General features: G+C 44.1%; 1 protein-coding gene across 4 annotated transcripts in view; it reads left to right on the forward strand.

Annotated features, from left to right (window-relative positions):
* Positions 1-15084, forward strand: part of HIC2 (HIC ZBTB transcriptional repressor 2) — a 52442-nt gene extending 37358 nt beyond the window's left edge. For 3 of the 4 annotated variants that reach the window (XM_024219502.1, XM_024219501.1, XM_024219503.1), the window contains exon 2: positions 12280-15084. In XM_024219502.1, the coding sequence (XP_024075270.1) occupies positions 12316-14016 (1701 nt within the window). In that variant the 5' untranslated portion in view covers positions 12280-12315 and the 3' untranslated portion in view covers positions 14017-15084. Of the gene's footprint in view, positions 1-4720; positions 4825-12279 lie in introns of those variants that run through there. The other variant, XM_024219504.1, reaches the window with a different exon arrangement.
* The last annotated feature ends 10294 nt before the right edge of the window (positions 15085-25378 follow it).

Below are 25378 nucleotides of genomic sequence, written 5' to 3' on the forward strand. Positions count from 1 at the left end.
GCCATCCTAAGGTGAAACATGGCAAGCCAGGGCAGGTAGGGGAAACCTTGACCATTTGACTTGCTCTAGGCAAGAGTCCCTCCCTTGTGCCATCTCCTAGGACTAGAAGCCTTTTCTCTTCCTATCCTGTGTCATCATTGCAGTCCTTAAAGAGCCTACCGCTTCAGGATTAGCTCTTGTCCTATGAATTAACCAATGAAAGTCTTTGAAAGTTCTAGGACATCCAGATAAATCTTAAAGGAAGAACTCTGTATATCAAGGCCCAAAGCTAACTGGCTGTAAGAAGCTAGATGAATTTTGCATACGTAAGAACGGCCATACTGCGTCAGACCAAAGGTCCATCTAGCCCAGTATCCTGTCTTCAGACCGTGGGCAATGCCAGGTGCCCCAGAGGGAATGAACAGTCAAAACAGGTAATCATCAAGTGATTCATCCCCTGTCGCCCATTCCCAGCTTCTGGCAAAGGGACCTGGCTGGTAAGCGCGTTAGAGGTGTCTTTTGCTTGTGTGTGCTGGGTCTGCTTAAGGATATGGACATCTTTCTGAAATAAGAGGCTGTGTCAGATGACTGCTTGGCTTTAGGGCTGCCTTTGACTGGTGGGGTTTTGTCGAAATGCAGGTTTTGGTGAGCTTGTTCAGCCAGTTGTGAGTTGCAGGAGTGTCAGCGTCTGTTGCTTGCTACCTGCTCCTCCTGTCTCTTGTGGTTTTTGTTTCATGGTTCTGCTACATCCCTGGAGTCCATCATGCTTGGCAAATATCACAAGGGTTTCACTGCTCCGTGGTTGCTGGTACATGTGGGCAGCAGTAGACAAACGTGTTCTGTACAAGATTTCTGCTTAGGGATGGGCAGCACAGGCAGAGACCAGTGGGAAGCTTGGCCTCAGTGTGAAGTAGGAGGCTCCACCAGTGGGAAATGTATCTTTATTTAAACAGTTCTGTGTTGTTTCTATTAGCAGCTTTTCCCTTACAGCAGAAATCACTGAGCAGAGCTTCTTGCTTCACAGTAGCGAATAGCAAATTGCTGTAATCTGTGTGTAAATCTGCATTTGAGCTGCTGTCTCACTTCAGATTCCAGAAATGCTTTAATGCCTTGCTCAGCACCCCCCTCCTAAGCTGGGTATCTCCACGTGCTTCACAGAGTTAGTGTTGGCAAATGCAGCCACCATTATGTACTCAGCAGTAGCTTACCCACAGCCTGGATGTCATTGGCTTACTCCAGTTCACGGGGGCTGAAACCCTTGTGCCTAACCGAATACAGACACTCTGTTTAAACACAGCTTGGACTTTTCACACTGGCAGTGGTCTGTTTTTAAACCGGTTCTGCACTGCTGATCCTGGTCCAGTGTAAACTGGGTCAGTAAGAGAATAAATGCTTAAATTTCTCCTCTTTGATGAAATCTTGTCAATAAACAATTTGGCCTGTTTTCACAGCTATAATCTTAATACAAAAGGAATGTTATTTCAGCATAAAAATGACTTAGTTATGAAACTGTAAGGATACAAGTGGTATTGGTTCAGCATTCCGTATATTTTGGGCCTGAACCCAGCAGACGTCCAGGTAGAATGAAGAACCTTCTCTCTGCATTCGGTATCCTCTCCAGGGAGGAGCTTTATAGCTGCAAGGCCAGTGGTGCTCATTTACTTATCAATCCCTTTTAAGGAAATTCATTACAGTGAAAGTGTCTTGCAGTTTGATTTTTCTGGGGCATGGAAATGATAGCCAGGATTATAACTTACTTGAGAAGTGCTATCAGATCATTAACTCCCAGCTGGACAGGCACACAAGGCAGGCAAAAAGAATTAGAGCTGTGCAAATGTATAATATTTTGCTCCCTAATGGGGGAGCCGAACCTCATTGCTGAGAGTCCTGTGAAGCTAGGCAAGGTTTCTAGTCCATGAGTACTTATGAAGCTAGGCAGGGGTTTTATTTCCTCTTGGATAAGCTTTGTAGTTTGTAATTTCTACTTTTGCTGAGAAAATTATGAAATATCAATGCAGTCCCTCATAAAAACTATGCCTGACAAGCCAGGTAGGCCTGAGCCTAAATCAAATGCCCTCTGGGAATTTCCAACCATCTGTCCTCTTCCTGAGTTTTACCTTGTCCTCCTTTAAAGCCTACCCCCTCCCCCGAATCTTTCGGTGGGGGGGGGGGCGGGGTGGTGTACAGGAATGTCCACAGGCTTCCAGGCAGACCAATAGTAGGAGGGATGTTGCGAGACAGTGTGCCTCCTAACCCAAGAGGAGCTGGGGAAGGGAAAGAGTGTTTGCCATGTTCTGTCCTTGAGCCCCTGGTTTATCAGGCCCAGACACATATTGTGTAACTGTGTTCATTTGACGACAAAATTCACAGCACTAGAAGCGCTTTGCGGGCGCTTCTCCTATTTGAGGCAAAATTTAGTTTTAATTACTTCCCTGATTTCACAAGTGGTATATACCACTTTGACAAACAGCCCTATAAAGGGACCCATATTTAATGTCTCATCCAAAGGATTAGCCATCTCAGTAATCCTTCTTTATTTGATTATGGTAACTCCGAGGGAGGAGGCTCTGCGGTTGTAGGAGTTGCACTAAATTTCACAAGCCTGGAGCACCTGTGTAACAGTCACTTAAAACGGGGAAGACGCATCATTTTTTCTTGTAGGCAGGAAAGGGTGGTTCTGAATTATACACTTCAATGTATAACAACATTCAGCTGCAGCACTGCAGCGTAGATGCTTCCTGCAACGATGGAAGGGGTTTTTCTCTGTGAGGCGGTAGCTAAGTCAATGGAAGAATTCTTCTGTCAACCTAGCTGGGTCTACAATGGGGAGTAGGTTGAGCTATCTGTGTCGCACAGGACATGACATTTTCACAGCCCTTAACGATGTAGTTAGATTGACCTAAGTTTTAGGTGGGGACCATGATGTAGTTTGCCATGAATCGGTTTAATCCTCAATCACTGAGACACAGTGAAAGTCCTAAATCGTCTGAGAGCTCCATTATCATTGTGGTACACTGAGGCCTGGTCTACACTTAAAAATTAGATCAGCAGAGCTACATCACACAGGGCTGTGAACATTTTTGTGCCATGAGCGCTGTAGTTAGGTTGATCTAATCCCTGTGTAAACACAGCTACCTGCTGCCTCTTGGAGAGACTGATTAACTAGGTAGATGGAAAAGCCTCTTCCGTCAGTGCAAGAAGCATCTACGCTACGGCGCTACCGCGGGATAGCTGCAGCACCATAGCTATGCCACTGTAGTGCCTGTGCGGTAGGCATGCCCTGAGGTGCTGTCTTGGAATAATGGACTCTTTCCCCTTATATATAACTGGGTCCACAGGAAACCAGATTGGCTTAATGCGATGGCAGCTCTATGACAGAGGATTTCAAGGTAGGGCAATGGCAGCTTTTAAAAGTGCTGCTTCAATAGCCAAGCGAAAAGCATTGTGTAGAGCAGGGGCGGGCAAACTTTTTGGCCTGAGGGCCACATCGAGTTTCCAAAATTGTATGGAGGGCCGGTAAGGGGAGGCTGTGCCTCCCCAAACAGCCAGACGTGGCCCGGCCAACGCCCCCTATCTGACACCCGCCCCCCCGGCTTCTTGCCTCCTGACAGCCCCCCCCGGGACTACTGCCCCATCCACCCCTCCCTGCTCCCTGTCCCCTGACCGCCCCCAGACCCCTCCCCGCCCCTGACTGCCCCCCGCTGCCCCATCCAACCTCTCCTCTCATTCCTGACTGCCCCCTGGGACCTCTGCCCCATCCAACCACCCCTTCTCCCTGACCACCCCCGGAACCCCTGCCCCTGACTGCCCCCTGCTGCCCCATCCAACCCCCCTCTCCTTCCTCACAGCCCCCCCAGGACTCCTGTCCCCATGTTCCCTGCCCTCTGACCGTCCCAACCCCTATCCACACCCCTGCCCCCTGACCACCACCCCGAACTCGCCTGCCCTCTATGCAACCCCCACCGCTCCCTGCCCCCTTACCGCGCTGCCTGGAGCACTGGTGGCTGGTGGCGCTACAGCCACGCCGCCCAGAGCACCAGGACAGGCAGCCACGCCGCCCAGCCACACCACCGCGCAGCACAGAGCACTGGGTCAGGCCGCGGCTCTGCAGCGGAGCTGCCCCAGGAGCTCACAGCCCCGCTACCCAGAGCATTGCACCGGCGGCGGGGAGAGCTGAGGCTGCGGGGGAGGGGGAACAGCAGGGGAGGGGTTGGGGGCTAGCCTCTCAGGCCAGGAGTTCAGGGGCCGGACAGGAGGTTCCCGCGGGCCGGATGTGGCCCCGGGCCGTAGTTTGCCCACCTCTGGTGTAGAGTATGGGACTCTGAAGATTGTGGCATGAAGCTTTTAACTATGTAGAAGGATTTCTAAATCGCCCATCACTGTAGTATCTAGTTGCTAGATATCCTTCGAGGGGCAAAATGAGGCGATGAAGGTGTCTTACGGACAGCTATTCCCTGGCAAGCATTTCCGTGTTCCCATCTGAAGCTCTTTTGGGTTCTTGTATTTCTGAGAAACGAGTTTGCCAGGGAAGGGGATCCAAGACGTTTGCAAGGGTTTGCCCATAATGTTTGCACATCCCTGCTCTGTGCAGCTCAACAGTCTGAGAGGGGGTTAATAGAAGCAGTTGTTGTCTTTGAATTAGGTGGCCGTTTGAAATGTACATTTCAATTTTGATTGCAGTTTTTTAATTGCATTTAACAGCGTCCCTGCTGGTTCTTCATTCAGCATCTGTGCAGCCACGTTCTATTGATGGCCTGTTGTGATTTCAATGGAACATCATGGGATGTACCTGGCACGTCAGGCAGCACTGGATGGAGGTGCCCTTAGTCCAATGTACCTGGCATGGTAAGCGGCAACAAAGTGGTTAACCTGCATTCTAATGCTCATAGTTTCAACACATAACAAGGTGCCCCTGCTTTGCTGCAGCTTTACGCAGACCTGATGTCCCTTTGTTTTCCTGGTATTGTCAACACATACTAGCCTTAAGGAATCCCTGCATTCTTCACCCTCTTGAGTTTTTCTGCCCTGTGTGCAGTTTGCTATGCATCAGGTATCTGGCACTGTTTGTTATCTTTTGGGCAGGGGGACAAGGTGCTGCAGGAATCCTCAAACCTTTTTGCTTTTCCGTTTTTCACATTTTGAGAACAGAAGCCAGGGGTCCCTAGCTGCTGAGCTTGTTTTGCCCTAGTCCAGACATCCCAGCACTGGCTACCAAACCAAAAGATGCTTGTATCAAAAACCAAGCAGAACAGATTCTGCAGCAGTTCTGAGGCATTTGCTTTAGTACGCAGAGACTCCCTTTCTTTTGGAGAGCAGTTCTGCACAATACTGATTTCAACACAGCAGCCCAAGTGTGGCTCACGTTAGTTTCTCAATATCTTACCCTCCTGTTTGACAAGATATCACAATCCTCCCGTCTCTCCCCCATCCCCATTCCTACCGCTTCAACTGTGCAGCCTGTTCCTACTGTGCGTGCTGCTCGGCCCCTGCTGTGCACACCTCTGTCCTTGTATTGCTTGCAGGGCTAATCTGAAATATATTGAGATGACGTGTGAGACTTTCTCTCCGTGAACACCATGGTGCTGCGGCCAGTCTCCCACCTGGATCTCCTGGTGTTTCACCCCTTCCACCTAGAGCTTTTGCTGATCCCTTTTTTTTAGAGAGAGAATGAAAAGGAGCACTTCATTGACACTGCTTCCCGCTCCAGCGCTTTGACTGTGTTCAGGAGATGGGAGGCTGCCATTTGTGATAGCACTGTCAGCACATCCCTAGGGCTGGCTTTGACTGCTTTAGAGCTGAACCCAGGCCCCCTGCCTGTGTTTAATGACGTGGCATTTGCAGCTCCCCAGGGGAACCTGTGAGGCACCACCAGTCTGCAGGGAGGTGAGCATCCGTGAGAGCCCGCGTTTCCTATGCCTCGTCCCAAAAACCTCCATGACATGAACATGCGGGGAGTAATCCCGCAGTGCAGATGGTCGTGGGATGAAGGGAGCATTAGGGTAGGAATACATCCTGATAAAACACTTTTTCACCCAAGCCTCTCGCAAAGAGCTAAGTGTTCTCACCCCCATTTTACAGATGGGGAAGCTAAAGCAGAGAGAAGTGAAGTGACTTGCCCACAGGAATTTGGTGGCAGTTGGACACAGAGTGCATTCTTCTAACTGGTAAAGGCTAGAGGGACCCAAATAAATTGGTGGAAGAAGAAAGCAGAACAGGGAATAAACGTCCCTCTTTTGTTTATTTTTCATGTTCACTGGAGTGCACAGAGCTGCTGGGGACAGCAGGCAGTCAAGGAGAATACCACCTTTTCCTTTGTATATTAAAATGTGCATGGTAGGCTAAAGATTAATAGCATCTAATTTGATACATAGTTTCTAATCTCCGCTTGTTAGATTTTATCAATAGTAGAGTTATTTCAATAAACGGCTTCTCAGTTTCTAGCCTCTCTCCCACCTACAAATTCTCTAAATGAAACGAGTGATTCGTTAGGTCTGCTTTGGAACGATTCTTTGCTTCACTGGTGTTCCTTTTAAAATATAAACACTGTCTAACACTCCAGTCTGAAACTCAGCAGTGAAATCAAATAGTGTCTCCTGCCATAGGTTGCAAAGATAGTTACAGTCTTAGTTTCTTTGGGATTTGCTTTGGGGGATCGGTGTAATTATCTTTTTTTATGGTCCTTAAACAATCCTAAACCACTGTAGTGGCATTTTGTATTTCATCCTAAGTAGTTATTTTTTGTTACTGTTTTTATGTGTTTTGACAGTCTAATTTTAACCAATTTCCTTTCCGGAGTCTTGATGGTAAATGGAGAGAGGATTAAGTTGTTCTCACTTTGTAATAAAGCAGCAAAGCTCTTAGAGCACGTGGTATGTTCTACACTGTATTCAATGCCCATCAGACCAGAATATGCCCTAGTTTGGCTTTGAGCCACTGATTTAATACATTGATTATCAATTCTCACAAGCATCCAGTTCCTTAGGCAATATTGCTTATGAAGACACTGTCAGCTCCTAGTTAGCGTAGCTTTATTTTAATGATGTTCATTGTGTGTAATATCTTCTTAGAAGCATAACATTTCTGTTCTCTCCCACTTGTCCATTAGCTAGACGCTGGCTGTGGGTGGGGGCGAATTCCCTGTAATGCTAAGACTCCATTTTGTTTCCTTCCTTTATTGTGCATCAGGATCCTTGATGAGGTTCACACCTCTGGAAAGGGTGCATGCTAAGTGGTTGCTGTTACTGCAGGGTCACTGAAACTGGGCAGGAGCCTTCCTTTATATCTGAGTAATCTCTACTACTATGTGACGAACACACCTCTAGTCCTGTTTGGTCCTACACAGTATTCAAAGGACACTCCATTGCGTTTGAACACAAATGTCAGTAATAAGTCTCCTAGTCAGCAAAGAGAGTCTGCCATGTTTTTAAATATCTTTCTTAATGGAAAAGCATCTGAAATCCCTCTGTGCCCATACTACTCCTGGAATGGAACAAGTTTTGCTTTTTATTTCCTTCCCCTAGAACAGAGCCAGGTTTCTTTCAGTGGGCCAAAAACAACCTTAGTGTTTGTGATGCTCCACAGTTGTTGGTTTTGGCTTTTTCAGGAATCTCTCTCTTGAGCATGATAGTTGTAAAACTTTAAGATCCTGTCCCCTTTCAGAGCTATGATACAGGTGCGCAAGGTATTTATTATAAAGTTGTAATGTTCACCATTTATTTGGAATGCTGTGGTATTTTTTGTACTGGATCAATGCTGTTACTTACTGTTTGGGAGCATCCTAGGGATTATGTGTAGCCTCCTAAATGCTGTGGATTGCTGAATAATTCCTGCGCCCATCTAGTGAACAAGAAGGTGCGCTCTCTCTCTCTTTCTCTCTCTCTCTCTCTCTCTCTCTCAAGATGCACCCCTGTTAAGTAGGTGTTTGGAGTTGGTCAGTTCTGGACCAATGTCTGTAATGGATTTATGATGATTTGCTCAGTGCTTCAGAAGATACAAATAAAGGCCAGGTCTACACTACAAATATCTGCTGGCATAGCTTTGTCAGTCAGGGGTGTGAAGAGGTGTGATCTGTGACCGACATCGCTGTGCCACCTGCTTTTGCTGGTAAAGTTTATTTTGCTTGTGGGGGCTGGAATAAGCGGTGTCCACACTAGGAGCTTTTGCCAGTATAGCAAAATAGATTATAGCTATACTGGCAAAGCGCTCCTAGACCTGGCCTGGGACAGTGCTGCTCCGTTGAGTTCACTACACTGTTGCTTCTCTAGTCTGGGGAACTCTTAATCCGTTAGATTGCATTGGAGTGCCTGGAGTTGAAAATTGACTACTGGCTTTAAAATCTTCTGCCCAATCTCTGCTACTCCATGGTTGCTTTAGGAAGCTCACTGTTTTTCATGAGCCCTACAAAATAACAATGTGTGGTAGTAATTACTTAATACTTGTGATGCTGATGCACAAAGACACATAAGGAAAACTGAAGCACTGTAATAAGCAGACATCATTAAAGAACACACACCATGCTAAAAAAGCTAAAGGAGACAGACTTAGGAAGGAAGGTTACAGACATATTTTCAGAAATCGTAAATAAGAGTTAAAATGTAAAACTTCCTTCCTCCTCCTCCCCCACCCCAAGTACTGACTTGCCCATTTAGGATAGTTACTTCCATAGTTGGCATTTGTGCTGTAACATGGAAATGAATATGCCAGCTACTTCAAGAGGGGCCTCCACAGCTAGTTCCCTGATTTATTTGATATGATGTAATCAAAGGTCTTTCCCCTGAGCAACTGCATCAGAGCTTTGTCTCTGCAAAGCCTTATATCAAACAGGCATTTGCAATTCAGGCATATTGCATGTTCTGTGTATACAAATTTGCCTGGACATCACTATTTCCAAGTGACACAAACTGTGAAATAAGTTGGGTTTTAGTTCAGTAACCTACTAAATTTCTCATTTGTCTGGGTAGGCAAGACCTATTGTTGTCTCTCATTTCCCTTCCCACATATCTCCTTTATAGAACAGCTTAAAATCACTCTCTCTTTGTGGGGTGGGGTGTTATGTGCACATAGAACAACAATCATACTGTTAGTGAGAACAATGCAACTAGCTGACCATTTGCTCTGATTGAGCAATAGGTATTTATTTATATGTAGGTGTTGTGTTTAGTTATGTTGTAAGTAATGTTTTTCTCCCCTTCCCTATCCATATGGCTCGATGACACGGAAGTTAGTCATATTTTACATGACTAGATGATAAATGTGGGTATCTGGTGCCTTTGTGTGCTGCTGTCTCTTCCTCTTAATCAGGAGTTCCGGAAACAAGCCATGAAAACCAGACAAATTGGATGTGTGCTGTGACTCTCCAGTATGGCTAATTACAGCATGCATAGTTTTTTTTTTAAGTGCTTGTCAGTATCAAATAGTGGAGATCCTAGTCTCCTAGGGCTTTCATGCCGCTAGTGTGTGCTTCCCTACCAGACAGAAATGCCATGTGGGGAGGGGAGAAGAAATGAATAATTACTATTTTGCTCAGGCTTGCATTTTATTCTTTGTCCTCCGCCCTTTCTAGCATCCACCCGTCTCTGGGAACAGCGTTAAACTTCTGCACAGACGCTCTGGCTGCCTTGTGTCGCTGAGACAGCACGGAACAGCCAGAGTGTACCAGTGAATGTAGCCCTCGGTTTTTAAATTTTAAATAAAAAGTATGTGTGCGCGAGCACTAGATTGCATTGGCTTATATTTGGAAGGTTTTTCTATACAGCCATAAGAGCTAGAAACTCAGGTATCCAGTGAAAGCTTGCATGGCACAGAAATTGATGACGCAGGCCACTCTTGCCAGGGAACCCTTACCATTCATCACTGGCTAGTGGTAGAATGGATTTTTTTTCAAGCCTCGAGATTGACAACATCATTCAATATTTCTTTATCCTGATTACGTGAGACTTTACCCAGAGGGATAAGGTGGGTCTGAACATGGTAATGGGAAGCACAAGTAATAAAAAAATTAACTGGTAACTAACTTACTGATCTTAAAAAGAGAAAGTTTAACCCCTTAACTGCTACCAGAATGTTGCTACATTCCCGGCCTATTTCCTTGGAGAAAACCATTTGAATGATAGACAGAACAGCTAGAGTGGGAGAGAAGCTTGTAATGCTGAAAGAGACCTAGTGGAAGCAAATTTTCAGTACAATTCTGGATTGCATATGAGTATGGAGGGAACTAGAAAGATGTAGACAAATGGGAGGGAGAATATTTTGGAGTATTCTAAAGGAGTTGTCAGCACATTGGAACCTTCAGACTTTGCCCACCCTGTTTCCCTTCTTTTCCTTTAGAAATCCAAGGGCTGGTCTACATGCCATTCCTGTACTGCTTTACCTAGACTGATCTGAAACTGGTATTGTTAAATTGGTACAGCTCCTAGCGTGGCCACAGTTATATCAGTGCAAAGGTACTTAAAGTTATAGTAATAAGCCTTTATACCAATATAACTGTTTGTGTGGCAAGTGTAGGGGTTGTACTGATTTAACAATATCAGTATTAAAATCACAGCATTAACTGAAATAGTTAAATTGGTACAAAAACTGTGTGGAACAGGCCCAAGTCAGAGATGGTTAAAAGCATGAACACGCTCTGGCAGATGCTATATATCCAAGAGAACCCAGCCAGTGTTCTTATGGCCTCCAAACGCTCTGCTTAATTCTCTGTTCTCACTTCTCATGTTGCTTACAGCTGATTTTTGGAGGCCAGTCCTTGTATTCAATGACTTCAATATGAACTCTCCCTGGGTAAGAGCTTCATATTGAAGATGATAGTGGTTTTATTCCAGATCTGGGTCAAAAGTTAATTGGAATTAATTCTTGAGGTTCACCAGAGGGAGAAGAATGGAGGATAATCTACAAACTAATTAACCAAGGTCTAGAGAGTGTGTTGACATGGTGTATGTTTGGTGTTTAATAGAGATCAGTGAATTTAAGCAACCATTTATAATGAGAAAAATCACAAACTTTTTTTTTTCTTTGAAAAGGAAACTTACATTTCTATCTGGAGGAAGTTCATTAACTCCAAGCTGGTTACCCAAAACTCGTTTGGCTGGGAGGGAAAAGATACTTTTTAAAATAGATGTCAGGGAAATGCCTCCACAGAATTTGAGTGCTGAGATCAGTGAAGTACGGGGCTGGATTTTGCATGTATGAAATCCAGCTAATGAACTATAAAAGGAACTGGAAATCCAAATACAATGCGCATAATAGAGGGTTAGTGTCAAGTATTCCATGTAATACCCAGGAAATCCACAAATGTAATTGATCTTGATGTTCCCCCGGCCATGCATTTCAAAAGATAAAATAGAGCTTGGAAAGCCAGTGGATTTTTATGATGTTTAAAAGTCCAAATATATTAGCGCTGTGTGTGTGTGTAATAAAAATATGCAATATATGGATAGAAAAGGTGTTTGTGGTCTTCAATCTCACCATCATTCAGGGGACAGAATGAGAAAAAGGAAACAGTGTCATGAGATAGGTGATTCATCTGTTTAAACAAAACCCTTATGTACTATTATTTCATTTTTCTTTAAATTTATTTTCTTGGATTAAAAAAAAAGAAAGTTATTGACGAGCTTTTTAGCAGTGGCAACAAGAACATTTAGCATTTTAAAGAACTTTATTAATGCTAATTAATTTGGAGCCCTGGTTTTGTCGTCCTTGTCTTCATGGGGACCAGGATGTGGATTTGAAGGGGGAGGGGGGTTAAACTCACATTTTATACTCTTAAAAGTTCCCTCTCTCCCCTCCCCCCGATTTCCCACCTCAATGTAATTAAATTGCATTGCATATGGAATAAATTGCTGCATTTAATATTTTTAACCCCAAAGACACAAACCACATATTTAAAGCAATGAAAGCTGCTGCTTATGATAAATATTTTACATGTTTCAAATATACAAATAATGGTGAAACAGCTTGCTTTTTTTCCCCTTCCCCCCCCCCCCTTAAAGGAGTTCAAGCGGAAGAAAAAACAAATTGCAAACTAACCATTGCTTCCCTGCTGATGCCTTTGGATAGGTAGTTTCAGCCTATCATGATTGTTTAAAAATATATATATTTTAAAAACCCTGAGGCTTTAGCATGAGAAATGTTTCTCCCTGTATTCTTAGCAGGAGCACAGCTTGCAGTGCTGGAATGCACCCAGAACTCCTTAGTCAGTGTCAAACCTAGTATTAAACAGCAGTCTGTTAAACCAGTCTATTAAACACAGGTTTGTCCAAGTGGAAATGGTGGGCTCACAGACCTTATTCTCTTGTCTTGCAGGTGGTGAAGAGAAGGTGAAAGGAAGAGAAGGTGGAGATGGAACTGCCAAATCATGCCAAACAACTGCTACTGCAGCTGAACCAGCAACGAGCCAAAGGTTTCCTCTGTGATGTGATTATTGTGGTAGAAAATGCCCTGTTTCGTGCCCACAAGAACATCCTGGCAGCCAGCAGCATGTATTTCAAATCCCTCGTCCTGCATGACAACCTGATTAACTTAGACACGGACATGGTGAACCCCACTGTGTTCCGACAGATCTTGGACTTTATTTATACTGGGAAGCTCTTAACGACTGACCAGCCCGGTGAACAGAACTTTAATGCTCTCCTCACCGCAGCAAGCTACCTCCAACTGCACGACCTGGCAGCTCTCTGCAGGAAGAAACTGAAGCGGAACGGGAGGTCTTTCGCTGGCAGGGCCGGCGGCCCCAGTGTCGGGAGACCCCCCAGGAGTCAGAGGCTTTCTACCACTTCAGTCATCCAAACTCGTTATTCAGGGTCAACTGAGGGCATGAAGGGCTCGCACTCAAAAGAGCTGCCAAAGGGAAAGGTCTCTGACGATGAGATCTTCATCAGCAGCTCTAACCAAGAGAACTCTCACTCCTTAAGCAGGGGAGCCAGCAAGAACGGCGGCAGTGCAAATGGAAGCAGCGGCGACCAGGAGCTCGGCCTCGACCTGTCCAAAAAAAGCCCGTCGCTCCCCACGGCAGCCTCCCAGGACGACACACAGCACAGCGAAAGCCAGCACGGCTCTCCCCAATCTGCCTCAGCCCCCGCAGCCAACAGTGCCTCATCATTTGACGAGTCTGCAGCCGGAGCCCCCCAGAGCGCAGCAGACAGCAGCGAGCCCATGGAGATGGACATGAACGAGGAGAGCCACTCCCTGGCGGAGAGCGGCCAGCGCAAGAGCCTCCGGCACTCGGCGCGCAAGAAGGAGTGGATCAAGAAAGACAATGCTTTTGACCGGAAAGAGGGGGGCAAAGGTGGCGAGGAAAGCGAGGGGCTGCCCAATGGCATCCTGGTGGGTCCCTTGTCCAAGTCGGCCGAGCGGAACCTGAGCAACGCCTATGGCCCGGAGCAGGCGTTCCAGTGCAAAGAGGAGATAGAAAACGGCAAGGAGATGAGCGATGACAGTGGACAGAGTGAGTGTGAGAGCGGGGGGCACACCAGCGCCAACTACGTCTACCGGCAGGAGGGGTTTGAGCCTGTGGCCTACGGTGACAACCTGTATGTCTGCATCCCCTGCGGCAAGGGCTTTCCCAGCTCCGAGCAGCTCAACGCCCACGTGGAGACGCACACCGAGGAAGACCTCTACATCAAGGAGGAAGGCACGTACGGTGGCAAGGAGGAAGCTGAAGATTTGTCCAACCCTAACCAGCCCTACGCTGCAGAATCCCGGCCCTTTAAGTGTTCAGTATGCGAGAAGAGCTACAAGGATCCAGCCACTCTGCGGCAGCATGAGAAGACTCACTGGCTGACACGGCCCTTCCCTTGCAACATCTGCGGCAAGATGTTCACACAGCGGGGCACCATGACACGGCACATGCGCAGCCATTTAGGGCTCAAGCCCTTTGCTTGCGAGGAATGCGGGATGCGCTTTACCCGGCAGTACCGACTGACAGAGCATATGCGTGTCCACTCAGGAGAAAAACCCTACGAATGTCAACTGTGTGGTGGGAAATTCACCCAGCAGCGCAATCTGATCAGCCACCTGCGAATGCATACCTCTCCCACATAAGCCAAAGACTCCAGAATGAGCTTCGAGCCCATCCGCAGTGATTTACCTTTCTGTAGACTTGCTGCTTAAGAGGGCAACTCCCCTCCTCTGTTCAGTCATGGGCGGCCTAAACAAACGTAGCTTTAAGATTTTTTTTTTTTTAATAAAAGACAAAGAAACATAGGTCCACAGCCAAGCTGATGTCCTTCTCAAATCATTCCCCACCCCTCCCTTTCTAAATCTCAATGGTGTGGCAAGAAATGCCATTTATTTTTGTGGGTGTTGACTTGGCCTCTCTTTTGATCCCTCCACCCAGGTAGCAGGAGTGAGGTCTCCTGCCTGTTGGATGGTAAGTGGGAATGGGGAGAGAAATTCCATCTGATCAACTAGGGCTGTACCAACTCTTTATTTTCCCCCCTCTCTTCCTTGGCACTCCTGTAGTGCTTTATAGACATTGATCAAGTGTTATTTCCTGCACTAAGGAAAAGTGCAAGTGGAACGTGTCATCCACTGGCTACTCTGTGGGCTTTGCCTTTCCTTTTGCATTCATGTTACATTACTAATGTCCCTACAACCAGATTCAATAAGGGCATTTCTTGCCACTCCTTAAAAAAATGAACCCCATTTTCTAACAGCCCAACTGGCTACAAAACCACAAAGCATTGCTTTTGCTGTACCCAGTGCAGAAGCTGTGGACTGACTGTAACAGGGTTGGTAGCCCATTTAAATTCTGTGGGAAGCTGTGATGGGAGTTGTCATCCTTCCCCATGAGGTGGAGATGGCTAAAGCAGTCTACCTAGGTGTGTGCCAAGTAGTATTTCAGTTAAGGAAATGGCAACACATTTTTTTTCTTTTGGGTTTAGTCTTTAATCTTGGCATACCTAACCACATGCCTCACCCCTCCTCTCCACCTCTGCAGCCTTACCCATGACTGAACAGGGGTGTGGATGCCCTGGAAATTTCTTTCAGTGAGCAGGGGGTAGTCTTTACTTTTCTAGTAGTTTCGTATGAATATTCTTTGCTTAGAGGTACTTGTTTTATTAAAGGAAAAACCATTGTAATGTTTATGTGAATGTTTGAACTGGAAGGTCTGAGGTTAATTCTTGGGGTGGGTGGGGTAGGGAAAGGGTTTGATGTAGGCTGGACTTGCTACAAGTTCCTTAGGTACTTTTTTTATTTTTTTTTTTATTTTTTTTTGTGTGTGTGTATGTTTTTAGCTTTCCTCCCTCACTAAAGAGCGAGTCTGTGTGAACAGACCCGTTACCTTTGCTACCTCTTGAATTCATGAGAACAATAAGATGGTTAGTGAAAGATTAGGCAGGTATTTTTTTTTCTTTTATTGTAAGTAAATGTATAAAGTAGAAGCTAAATTAAAATTAAGGGATTTTTTACCACCCCGTCCTTCCATCAAAAGTCATCTAGAAAAATATTAAAGCAAAGCTCGGCCAAAGACAAAAATGTATTAAGCCAGAGACCCCAGTGGATAGATGCTTAGAATGGTTCACTCAGCAAACTCCTGGCTTTTTGTAGTCACTTTTAGATAAAAGGAAGGAAACTTCTTAGAGCTTTTGGGCCCTTTCCAGCTTTGTTTATTGAACCTGGATGCTATGGAAAAAAGGTCCCCTCGTCCTCCATTCTTCCAGCACATCTGGGTCAGTGTGTAAACACCTGGCGGGACAGAGGGTGAGGGGAGTAGCAGCCTATAATTTACTAGAATCCAGAGTGCAATACGATGGGGAGGAGGGGGAAAAAAAAAACCAAAGTGTTTCATATCCTCCCTTTTAGAAAATCGCTCACACACACACACACACACCCCAAAATGAAAAAAGCAACAAAATGTTTTTGCAACATCTGCCTAAGACATCACAGCCAACAGCTGCTATTGGTTTAGGAGAGAAGACAGAGAGTTTAGCCTGCCGATTCTTGGCCCCTCGACTTTGTTGGCGTGACCTTGTGGAAAGCTATGGCTTATTTCAAGCCTCCCATGACTGGTGGAGTGTGGTGGTAAAAATTCACAGCCAGTAGAATCATCCCTTCTGAACTGAGTAAGGTTTACACCCTTCCCTCCTGGCTCAAAACCATTGTCCTCCCTATCCATTGGGTTCACTGAACCCTGCCTGGCTTGTTTTCAAAACAAAAAAAAAATTTTTTTTTTAAGTTTAGACCAAAAATAGACAAGTGAGCATGTTCAATTAAAACAAAGAATTATAAGCTTCATTTTCACTAGGGTTTTTCTGTTAAGGTAGAGTAGTCCATGAGAAGTTTTTTGGGTCATTTGAATGAACTGAGGAAACTGGAATCCAGGCTCCATGCAATAGACAAACCAAACCTTGCTGAGCCTTGGCCTGGTGTCATGTTCCACAGAACACACTTGCCCCCACTCTTTTGTCCTCCCCACACCGCCATGGTTTTTCTAGTGCCATTGTCTTGTTGTTCCTAGACTCTGTCAGTGTGAGTCATGGGGCAGCCGTGGGGAGAATGGATCTCTTGATCCATGTGCTGAGATGCGCTGTTTTTTAGTGTCTTTAGCATTTCCATGTTTAAAAAAAATAAAAATCTTCCTCTGAGCCCTTGCCAAACCCTCCTGAGAAAGTCCCTTGAAACATTTGAATAGTGAAGGCCTCATCTATCCACCTTCTCCTCAGAGAAGCCTTTAGCTGGGCCAAGGAACACCAGTGCAAGATTAGCGTCTAGGCTTTTTTTTTTTTTTTTTTTTAAATCCCCCTTTCCGCTTTTGCCCCTCCCTCTAAAAGCCCTAAAGCTGAATTGAATCCCGTATTGGTTTAGAGTGCAGCCAGAGCAGAATTCCCATTGCCGCTGGCTGGCTAAGAAACCACCGAGTCCAGAGTTTCAAAATGATTTTTCAGCTCTCTTGTTCAGGAACACACAGCTGTCGATGGGGCTTTGCTTCTTGCTTTGTGGGGCGTCCCCCCCCCTCCCCCCGATTGTGGTGCTACAGTGAATGTCTCCATTCCGTGCTGCATATTCCTGAGGTGCATCTGCCACACGCTTCTACCCTCTCTAACGTGTCAGTGATGGGACTGGCCAGGCTATAAATTGCTAGAGCAAAGCTGGTAATGGGAAGGCGGGGTGTGTGTGTGGGCAGAATCCAGCTTTAGGAAACTAGCTCAAGCTGTGACTGAGCCAAGACATGGAATGCAGAGAGCATGAAGACCAGAGCTAGGCCCTATTATGGAGCAGATACCCCACTCCCCCTTGTTGGATTAGACTTACAGGTGTGTGTGTGGGTGTTTTTGTTGTTTTCCTCCTTGATTTGTTTCTTAAGCCTTGAGAATCATTTTGAAGTTTCAGGACCCAATGCTATATATTTTTTAAAGGAACCTCCTTTTCCCCCCCCCCCCCCCCCCAGCACTTAAACAATACGACATAAAGTCTGTGTACAGCAAGAGTATTGTACAAAAGGAAATTTTCTTTTTCTTTTTCAAGTAGCTGTGTAGAGGTGTGTTCCATAGACTGAATATAAACACCATTTTCCAAATTGTGACAGTAATAATGATGAATAACTAATAATACTCAAAACTTCAGGGACTGTTTGAGGCCTGCTTGGGGGCCTAAACACTCAACTGCATTTGTACGACATAGTATTGTATCAAACATTTTTCTGTATTTTAATGAGAAAGCAAAACACTAGTTTCATATTTAAGATTTTAAGAGTTCTAGGGTTGGGGGGAGGGAGTTACATTTTTTTATTTTGTTTTTTTATTTTGTTTTTTTTTTTAAGATACACAAAGAGCCTCAAGAGGAATAAAACAATTTAAAAACAAAAATAGAGGCCAGGCAGCTTAAATATATGCTTTAGTCACTTAGTTCCAGAATGTTTTCGGAGTAACAGGATAAAATAGCAAAAGTTGTATTAAAAAATAAAAAAAGCTCATACCCAAATTCACAAAACTATTTTTTAAACCAAAGCACATTTGAATGAGTATGGAACCTCACTTGGCTCAGAAAAATACTAATATATTTATCTCATTGTTTACATAAACTTTTACAGTTTCAGACCTCAACAGATCTAGGGGCCAGTCAAAATTAATCTTTGCTTTTTCCATTGATTTGTCTTTGAAGGCTATAACAACATTTCTTAAACTAGAAGCACGTCTCCCCCTCCCCCCCCAAAGTCATCTATGAACCAAACTGCGTTCCAATGCTACTTACGGTTTGGGAGATGTAATTAGGGAAATGGGTTTATTTTATTTTTGTCCTCACAACCCATAAGAGATGTCTTAGAAGAAGAGAGACACACCATACCTGCAGGGTTGTTTTGGGTGTGGGTAGCCTCATCATCTGTGTTTCGTTGCTAAATTACAAAAAGAAAAGTCTATCATTGACAACTAAGGTAGAGTAGGCCTTGGGTCTGTGCCAATGGGAAATGGGGGCAGAAAGAAGAGAGTGGTTATTAGTCCTAAGGAGCCTGACTCTTCCTCTGAAGGTCTGGCTGTGTTACCAGCAGCGTGGGGAGGAATATATGAGACTCGAGAAAGGAGAGACTGATGTCGCCTGCAAATGGCTGAAGCCGCTGTACCCAGTACGTTTCCCTAACATTGGCCACGAGAGCTGGGCTAATCTCACATTCTATCCCTTTAGTGGGAGCTGCCAAAAAAAACCCAAAAGCCCAGCCCAGTGCTGTGGGGTAGCTGACAGATGCCACAAAGATCACAGGAGACACCAAAGAGCTCTTGCCATGCAGCTTCTGTGAGTCTTTGTCACTGTGGAAGAGAAGGGAAAGTGCAACTTTCAACTGGCTCTCTGCACTGAATAAAAACTATTGCAGAGCCCACAGGACTCCCTGCTGGAACGAAGAGGCCAACCTGGGAAGCTTTAATGGTCTGGATTGAGGGCAGTAGTATATTGTACATATAGTGCCCTTCCAACATTCAGGATAGTGCAGAAGCATGAACCAAACTGTTTGGACTGTTTTATCCTTCTGTTAATTAAGATAGCTCTGCTAATTCTCTCCAAACCTTAATATCTTGTGTAGAAGAGCCCAGTCAAAACCCATGTGGAAACATATGCTTGATTTGCATGTTAGAATAGTCTAAAGATTGCCAATGACGATGGTTTGTTAAAATACCGCTGAAGCCAAAAAAAAAAAAAAAAAAAAAAATAAAAAAACTCCCCACCCATAAACTTGATTCTTTCTTTTTAGTTTATAAAATTTGACACCAAAGCCACTTCAAACACCTGAGGGAGGCTGATGGAAAATGAAACATTAATTTTGCCTGGTCTTAATATCTAACAAAGATGGTGCAAACACTATTTGACAGTGTTGTTTTTTGTATCAATATGTATGTGCAGTAATGAATGTATTTATTTCTCAGATTCTGTATGCACAGTTTTGCAATGAAATTCAGAACAGTTGCAAACACAAAGATGTGTCCGCAGGGTCTTCTCTACAGGATTTCAAAAAAAAAAAAAAAAGAAAAAAGGAAAAAAAAAAAAGAAAATATATTAAAAAAAAAAAAATCTCAGAGACTCAGCATAGCCATAAACCATAACCTGTGAAGACAATACAAAGACTGGACTTTTGTAGCTTTGCATAGAAGAGGAATTTATGTTTTGCTGTATTTAAATGTTTCCAGTTATGTCACTCTTAAGATTCCTGTCTTTATTTTTTTTTCCTCTCTCTCGTGCGTGGAAAGCATTGTTTTAGAGCAGTGCAGGTTCAAAGTCTGGGTTAACAGTATTTTACCGTGTTGCTTCAATTCTGAAATGCAGGAGTGTGGGGCTTGACCAGAGACACATCCAGGGCATGTTGTAAAGCAAAATCTATGGTTTCTGAGATGACTGTTTGGAAAAACGTGGTGAGGGGGTAAATGTAGGGCAGGAAGGATGGTCTGGCACTGCTGATTAGAACTGGTGACTGATTATTGCATTCCCTTGCCTCTCCAGCCTGCTCTTCTACCATCATCTTGATAGTTGCTGTGAAAGCAGTAAGGATCTCCAAGGTGGGCAGTTGGTGCCCAAGATAACTGGAAGAAGTCTAATCCCAGCTGCAGCCAAAGAGCATCCTGGCATGGTGATGGGATTTGCAATTTAAGTTGAAGCACTGCATTCACTGTTGTAGCTATGTGGAGTCCAAGATCTATATAAAATATAGCTGGCTGTGACACTTCAGTCGTAAACTGATGCTTGTTGAAGCTAGACAATCATAGCTGGGGTGTAAAACAAAGAAGCCCTTCCAATCAGCAGTGCTGGGCTTAAGACAAAAGGAATATTTTGGCGGGAGGGTGGTAGACCTCAAACCTGTAAGTAGGTCCACAGCAAAGACAATGCATGCAAACCACTTCCCCTTCACACACTCACTCTTGCAGTCTATACCTAGCCATATTCTCTAGAAGCAAAACTTGAAAATCCGATTCATTTAATTAGTTAATGAGTTTGTTACAAAACACATGGTTCTCCAGACTCTCTAGGAGCAGCATAGGCAGGCTGTCTGATTTCCAGGCCCCTTCCTTTCCAAGTGTTCCCTTGTTGTAGGTCAGGAAGAGAAACGGCATTTTCTCTCACTGGTTTCTGGCATTGCTTCTTTCCTTTTGAAAGGAGATGGTGCCCAGAACTTCACTGAGATCTCCCACTGGGCACTTCCAACTCGCTTTGAGCTGGACCTCATTGAGAGGAGCGACCCTGATTCCTCTCTGTCCTATGCAGACCTGCTGTGCTCACACTTTTCTGTACTGTAAGTTACTGCTCTCAGAGATGCTGGACCATGAACTTAATGAGAGGGAAGTGTTTTTGATGGATTAATTCCACCCCACTCCTGCCATTTCCCTCATCCCATTTTTCCCCCCTTGGGTATTTGCCACACATTTTGTAGCCCAGTATTAACCATGTGGGCATTGGTAGGGCTGATGCTTATAATACTGAGCATTCCCTACAGGATGGAGTGGGGACGGTTTAGAATAGGGCACCGCATCCTGCTACAATGTACTGATGGCATTGGGGAAACTTTATAGGTTTTGCTTTCATCAAACTGTTGGATGTTTTTAAACATCATTATTCACAAATAGCCAATCAAAGCACCCAGGATCACTGTTACTATAATTTCCCAAACAGCTTCGATTGGCTGTTTCTGAGGGGAGGGAGGAGGGTCTCGTTCTGGGTGGGTTTTCTTTTTTTTTCTTATTTTAAATAAAACTGGAAAAGGGAGGCTGCATTATCTCCTTTTTAAGCCTTAACTATGTCAGTCCAAGAGCCCTGGATGTTTCCTGCAGAGGGACCGACACTCCTGCAATGTTCTGTTCATTTCCTTCAAGAGCTTGAATTCAGGTCAGAGCCACATGCTGTTGTGGCTCCAACACAAGTGTCATATAAAAATATACAGAAACTATAATATGATCTCAGCATTCAGAAATTTACAGTCTTAATGTACAGTGATAAGAAACTGTTATTTTATGATCTTTTCATTAAAAGCTTGATTGAAAATTATACCTTCTGTTTGGATTTGACTTTTTCTCCAATACAGCATATATCTGTGCATGCATGCCCCAACATAAAATCATTTGTGTTTAAAACAGGAATTTTTGCCCTGCTGCAAGAAGTAAAATGCTCAACTCAACTATGGCATCACCACTGCACCTACATAAGCGCGTATGCGTGATGGTCATTAAAGTACAGGAAAGGATTTAATTGCACTTGCTAGGGCTAGACCCAGGCCTGTGCATGTGTATCACATCCCCACAGCCACTACAAAAGCACCTCAATCCTGACCCTTGCTGCAGGGGCCCTGAGCAAAGCAGGCTAGAACGGTCTACTAGGAATAAAGGTGAGATGCACAAACCCGTTTTCACTTGTGTCCTGACAAGAATTTTAAAACTGGATCTGCCAAGAGATTTGTGCATGGGCCTACTGCTGCAGTGCGACCCTTGCAGAATGTTTCCTCTGTAAATCCAATGGCCCAGATGCATACTGGGGAGCAAGGAAGCAGAAGATTGCATGCCATCTAACACAGGGCACTTTCCTACAGGGAATTCTAGGTCCAAATTCTACCATCAGTTACACAAGTATAAATTTGGACTTACTCCAGATTCACACGGGTGTAATTAGTGATAAAACTTTGCCTATATTTATTTTAGATTTCAGCTGCAAGGAGTTGAAGGACCAAAGCTATTTTTCTGACATCTTTTTATACCATTTGATTATGGCCTTGGCAAGAAATGATGAGCTCTCTTGGATCTGAAATCTTAATGGCATCTCCTGTTTTCCATGGGTACCTTTTCAGGTGGATGGTTTTGTTTCTAATTGCTTTTCTTTATTAACTGGACAGATCTGGTTACCTTCACCACCACAACACAAGATCCAAGCTCAATATTTTGTGACTGCTTCTTCTGTCACGTTGCCTAGCACAACATAGTTTTACTTATATTCCTGCTGGAGCTCCTTGAGATGCAGCGGAGTAACCCTGGCTTTGAATTAGTATATTTCATCTTTTAACGCAATGCTGACTATATTTTAAAGTGACTGACTGAAAGAGCTTCAAGTTTAGTCAGTTTTCTGACAGGCTGCAAAGTCAGCAATGCTGGTAAGAAAATCATTTTTATTTGTCCTTGGAGATGTTTTCCCAAGCAAGGTTAAAGAGAAGGACAAAAATGAACAGAAAAACAGATGAAGAGCTACAGAAAAAGCAGCTGCTGTTCTACAGTTCAGATGTGGTAATGAGCCCCTACTCTTCTACCAAGTACTTTTCCCCCCTCCCCCAGGAGCTTCTATTTGTTGGCGCATCTTCCTGTCTGAAAGTCCACTCCTCAGTAGCATGAGTAGTTTCCAGCAGAGCTCATGGTTTCATGCTCTGTTTTACTTTCTTTGCAGTGGTCAGTTCCTTTTAATCCCATAAAATCCTATAAATGCAATACAAAACTGCATGTGTAATGCACCACCGAAAGGCAGCTGCCTATAGGGTGGAACACTGCAGCACACAGCAATTTTACACACTGGTTCAGGACACAAAGAATACCCTAGATGTTTGAACTGCACGGGAATGTGTACCCTCCTTCCCTCAACACCACAGCTCTCCATTTTTATTTCTTCATTCCCACCTTCATCCTAGTGTCCCATAATCTACCCTCCCCTTCTTGAAAAAATAAATCACTAGAGCTGGTCAAATCTTATGACTGAACATTTCTCTGTTGAAAATGGTGCTTCATCAAAATCAAAACTTTCTGTGGGAACTTTTGTCAATTTTGACAACATTTTGTTTTGGGGGAATGAAACATTTTATTAAATTCAACACAGCTGCATTGCCCATCAGAATGGAACACTTTTCATTTTTAAGTCATTGCTTCAACATTTTTTATAGTCTGTTACAAATTATAATAGAAAATGTAAAGTCAAAATTGGAACAAAACATTTCAGTTTTATCAGAATGAAACTGGGTGACGTGAATACAATTTTTCAGAATATTTTGTTTCAGTGGAAACTTCAGGGTTTTTTTGTTTTTTGCTCTCATTCCAATCTTGCACCCAAGATACACTTATTAGAATTTCCTGCAGAATGGAAATTCCAAGTTTTTAAACCAGCTCTAATAATCACTAATAACTTATAAAACTTTTATTTTTAGAATCACCTGTATCTTGTAAGGCTTTGTCAATACTAGACAAGCTGCACTGGTTTAAACTAAAAATATTTTAATTTAAATGGTGCACACCCCTAATGTCAACACACTTAAACCGGTGCAACCCTTGCTTAAATCAGTACAGCTTGCAATTTAAGCAAATACTAAACTGCTGTAAATGCATACACAATAGAGGTTTATATTGATTTTAACTAAACTGATTTTTAAAATCAATAACCATTACAATGTTTTTGGCATTGATGGGACTTAAGAAGTTTGCAAAGCTAACCAAAGAAATCATGTGCTCTCTTCGTTCTTCCTTCCACAATCCTCTCCCCTCCTGTTTGTCCTTTGTGCAGTCTGTTCTTTGGGACATGGTTTGTGTCTTGGTTGTAAAGCATAGCACAACTGGGATGCTGCACGAGTGATTGTGTAGGGAGATTGGCACTCATTCACTCGGTGCTTAGTATCAGATATTACCATTATCCTTCACCTTGCACTGTATAATACTCTCCATAAGTGCTTGAACACAGACATTTGTTTCCACCCCATTTCTGTTCATTTCCACATGTCCAGTGTTACTCAGAGACTCTCATATTTCTCCCCCCCCCCCCACCCCAGTTGGCATTCTTTCTCTTTACATATCTGGTTGTGTAGTGGGTTTTCTGTTGTATGAATAATATCTCTTTTCCCCGTGCTGCTGCAGCTCTGCTAGCTCTTCTGTGTCTCAAGCCTCTATCCCAGACACACTATTTTTACTTGTCCACTAAGCTGTTTTCTCTGGATCCAGCTGAGTTCTAGTGTCATTGCTCCATCATCTGTTCTGTAAAAGTGACACAGCTTCCACATCCATCTTTAATTCACTCTCCCTTTCTCATCCATTTACTGATCTCTGCCTGATGCCTCAGTTTGCACCTGGTAACGCTATCGCTTCACACTGTTAACTGCTTTAAGATGGTGTTCCCCTTATAACATAGTAAGTCTGACTCAGTGCGCTTCCAGAATTCGGCACGTAGCACCAGGAAGATACCGGAATTTACCATTTTAACCAATATGTCCCTTGTTTCCCTATCACCCCCTCCTAGAACATTTCTTAGATTGTCTCTCTCCTGGATTCTACCTCTTTAGTGATCCTTACTCCTTTGGATCATCACGCTACATCTTTACCCTTGTAATTTTTCCTTTTCATGGGTGGCCTGGATGTGATCTGTGGTTGCCTGTAACCATGCTGTAAACTGGTTACAAAAATTGAGAGGCCTAAATTCTTATGTTCAGATTCCATTTGGTTAGAACCTAGGGTCACTAGTTATAAGAGCACATTATCTCAGTAGTAGCAATGCACCTACACTCGGTGCAGTGAAGCAAAACCCATTCATCTTGCTGCCTTCTGTTGGCCCTGATAGTATCTCCAGGTGCTAGGAAGAGAGGCCAGCCTTGTAAGTAAAAATCTGAACAGCTAGAGAAGGAGGTGGTGGGTGGTCTATGTCATTCCTTTGCTCTCTTGCCACTACTCTTCATTTCTTGCTTGGCTGAAGAAAAGAGTGCAAGGCTGGTGTTGGCACAAGAAGCATCTGAGCTCTTTCAAAATGCCATGATGGGTTTTTGACAAGAGGATACTATACCATGGAAATCCTGACTCTTTCTGCTTGTTCACCAGCTCCTTCTTATAAAGTGTAATCAAAATCCTCCCCATCAGCTTCAAACTCAACCCCATGTTAAAACCAACAGATCTTAAAAAATATACCTTGGACTTGGTGCAAATAAAGAAATCCCTTAGGAGGCCAACTCCAAGAAAGTAGGAATCAAGGCATTTTTATT

This window comes from Terrapene carolina, unplaced genomic scaffold, assembly GCF_002925995.2.
Source record: "Terrapene carolina triunguis isolate 2854851 unplaced genomic scaffold, T_m_triunguis-2.0 Scaffold234, whole genome shotgun sequence".
Lineage (NCBI taxonomy): Eukaryota > Metazoa > Chordata > Testudines > Emydidae > Terrapene > Terrapene triunguis.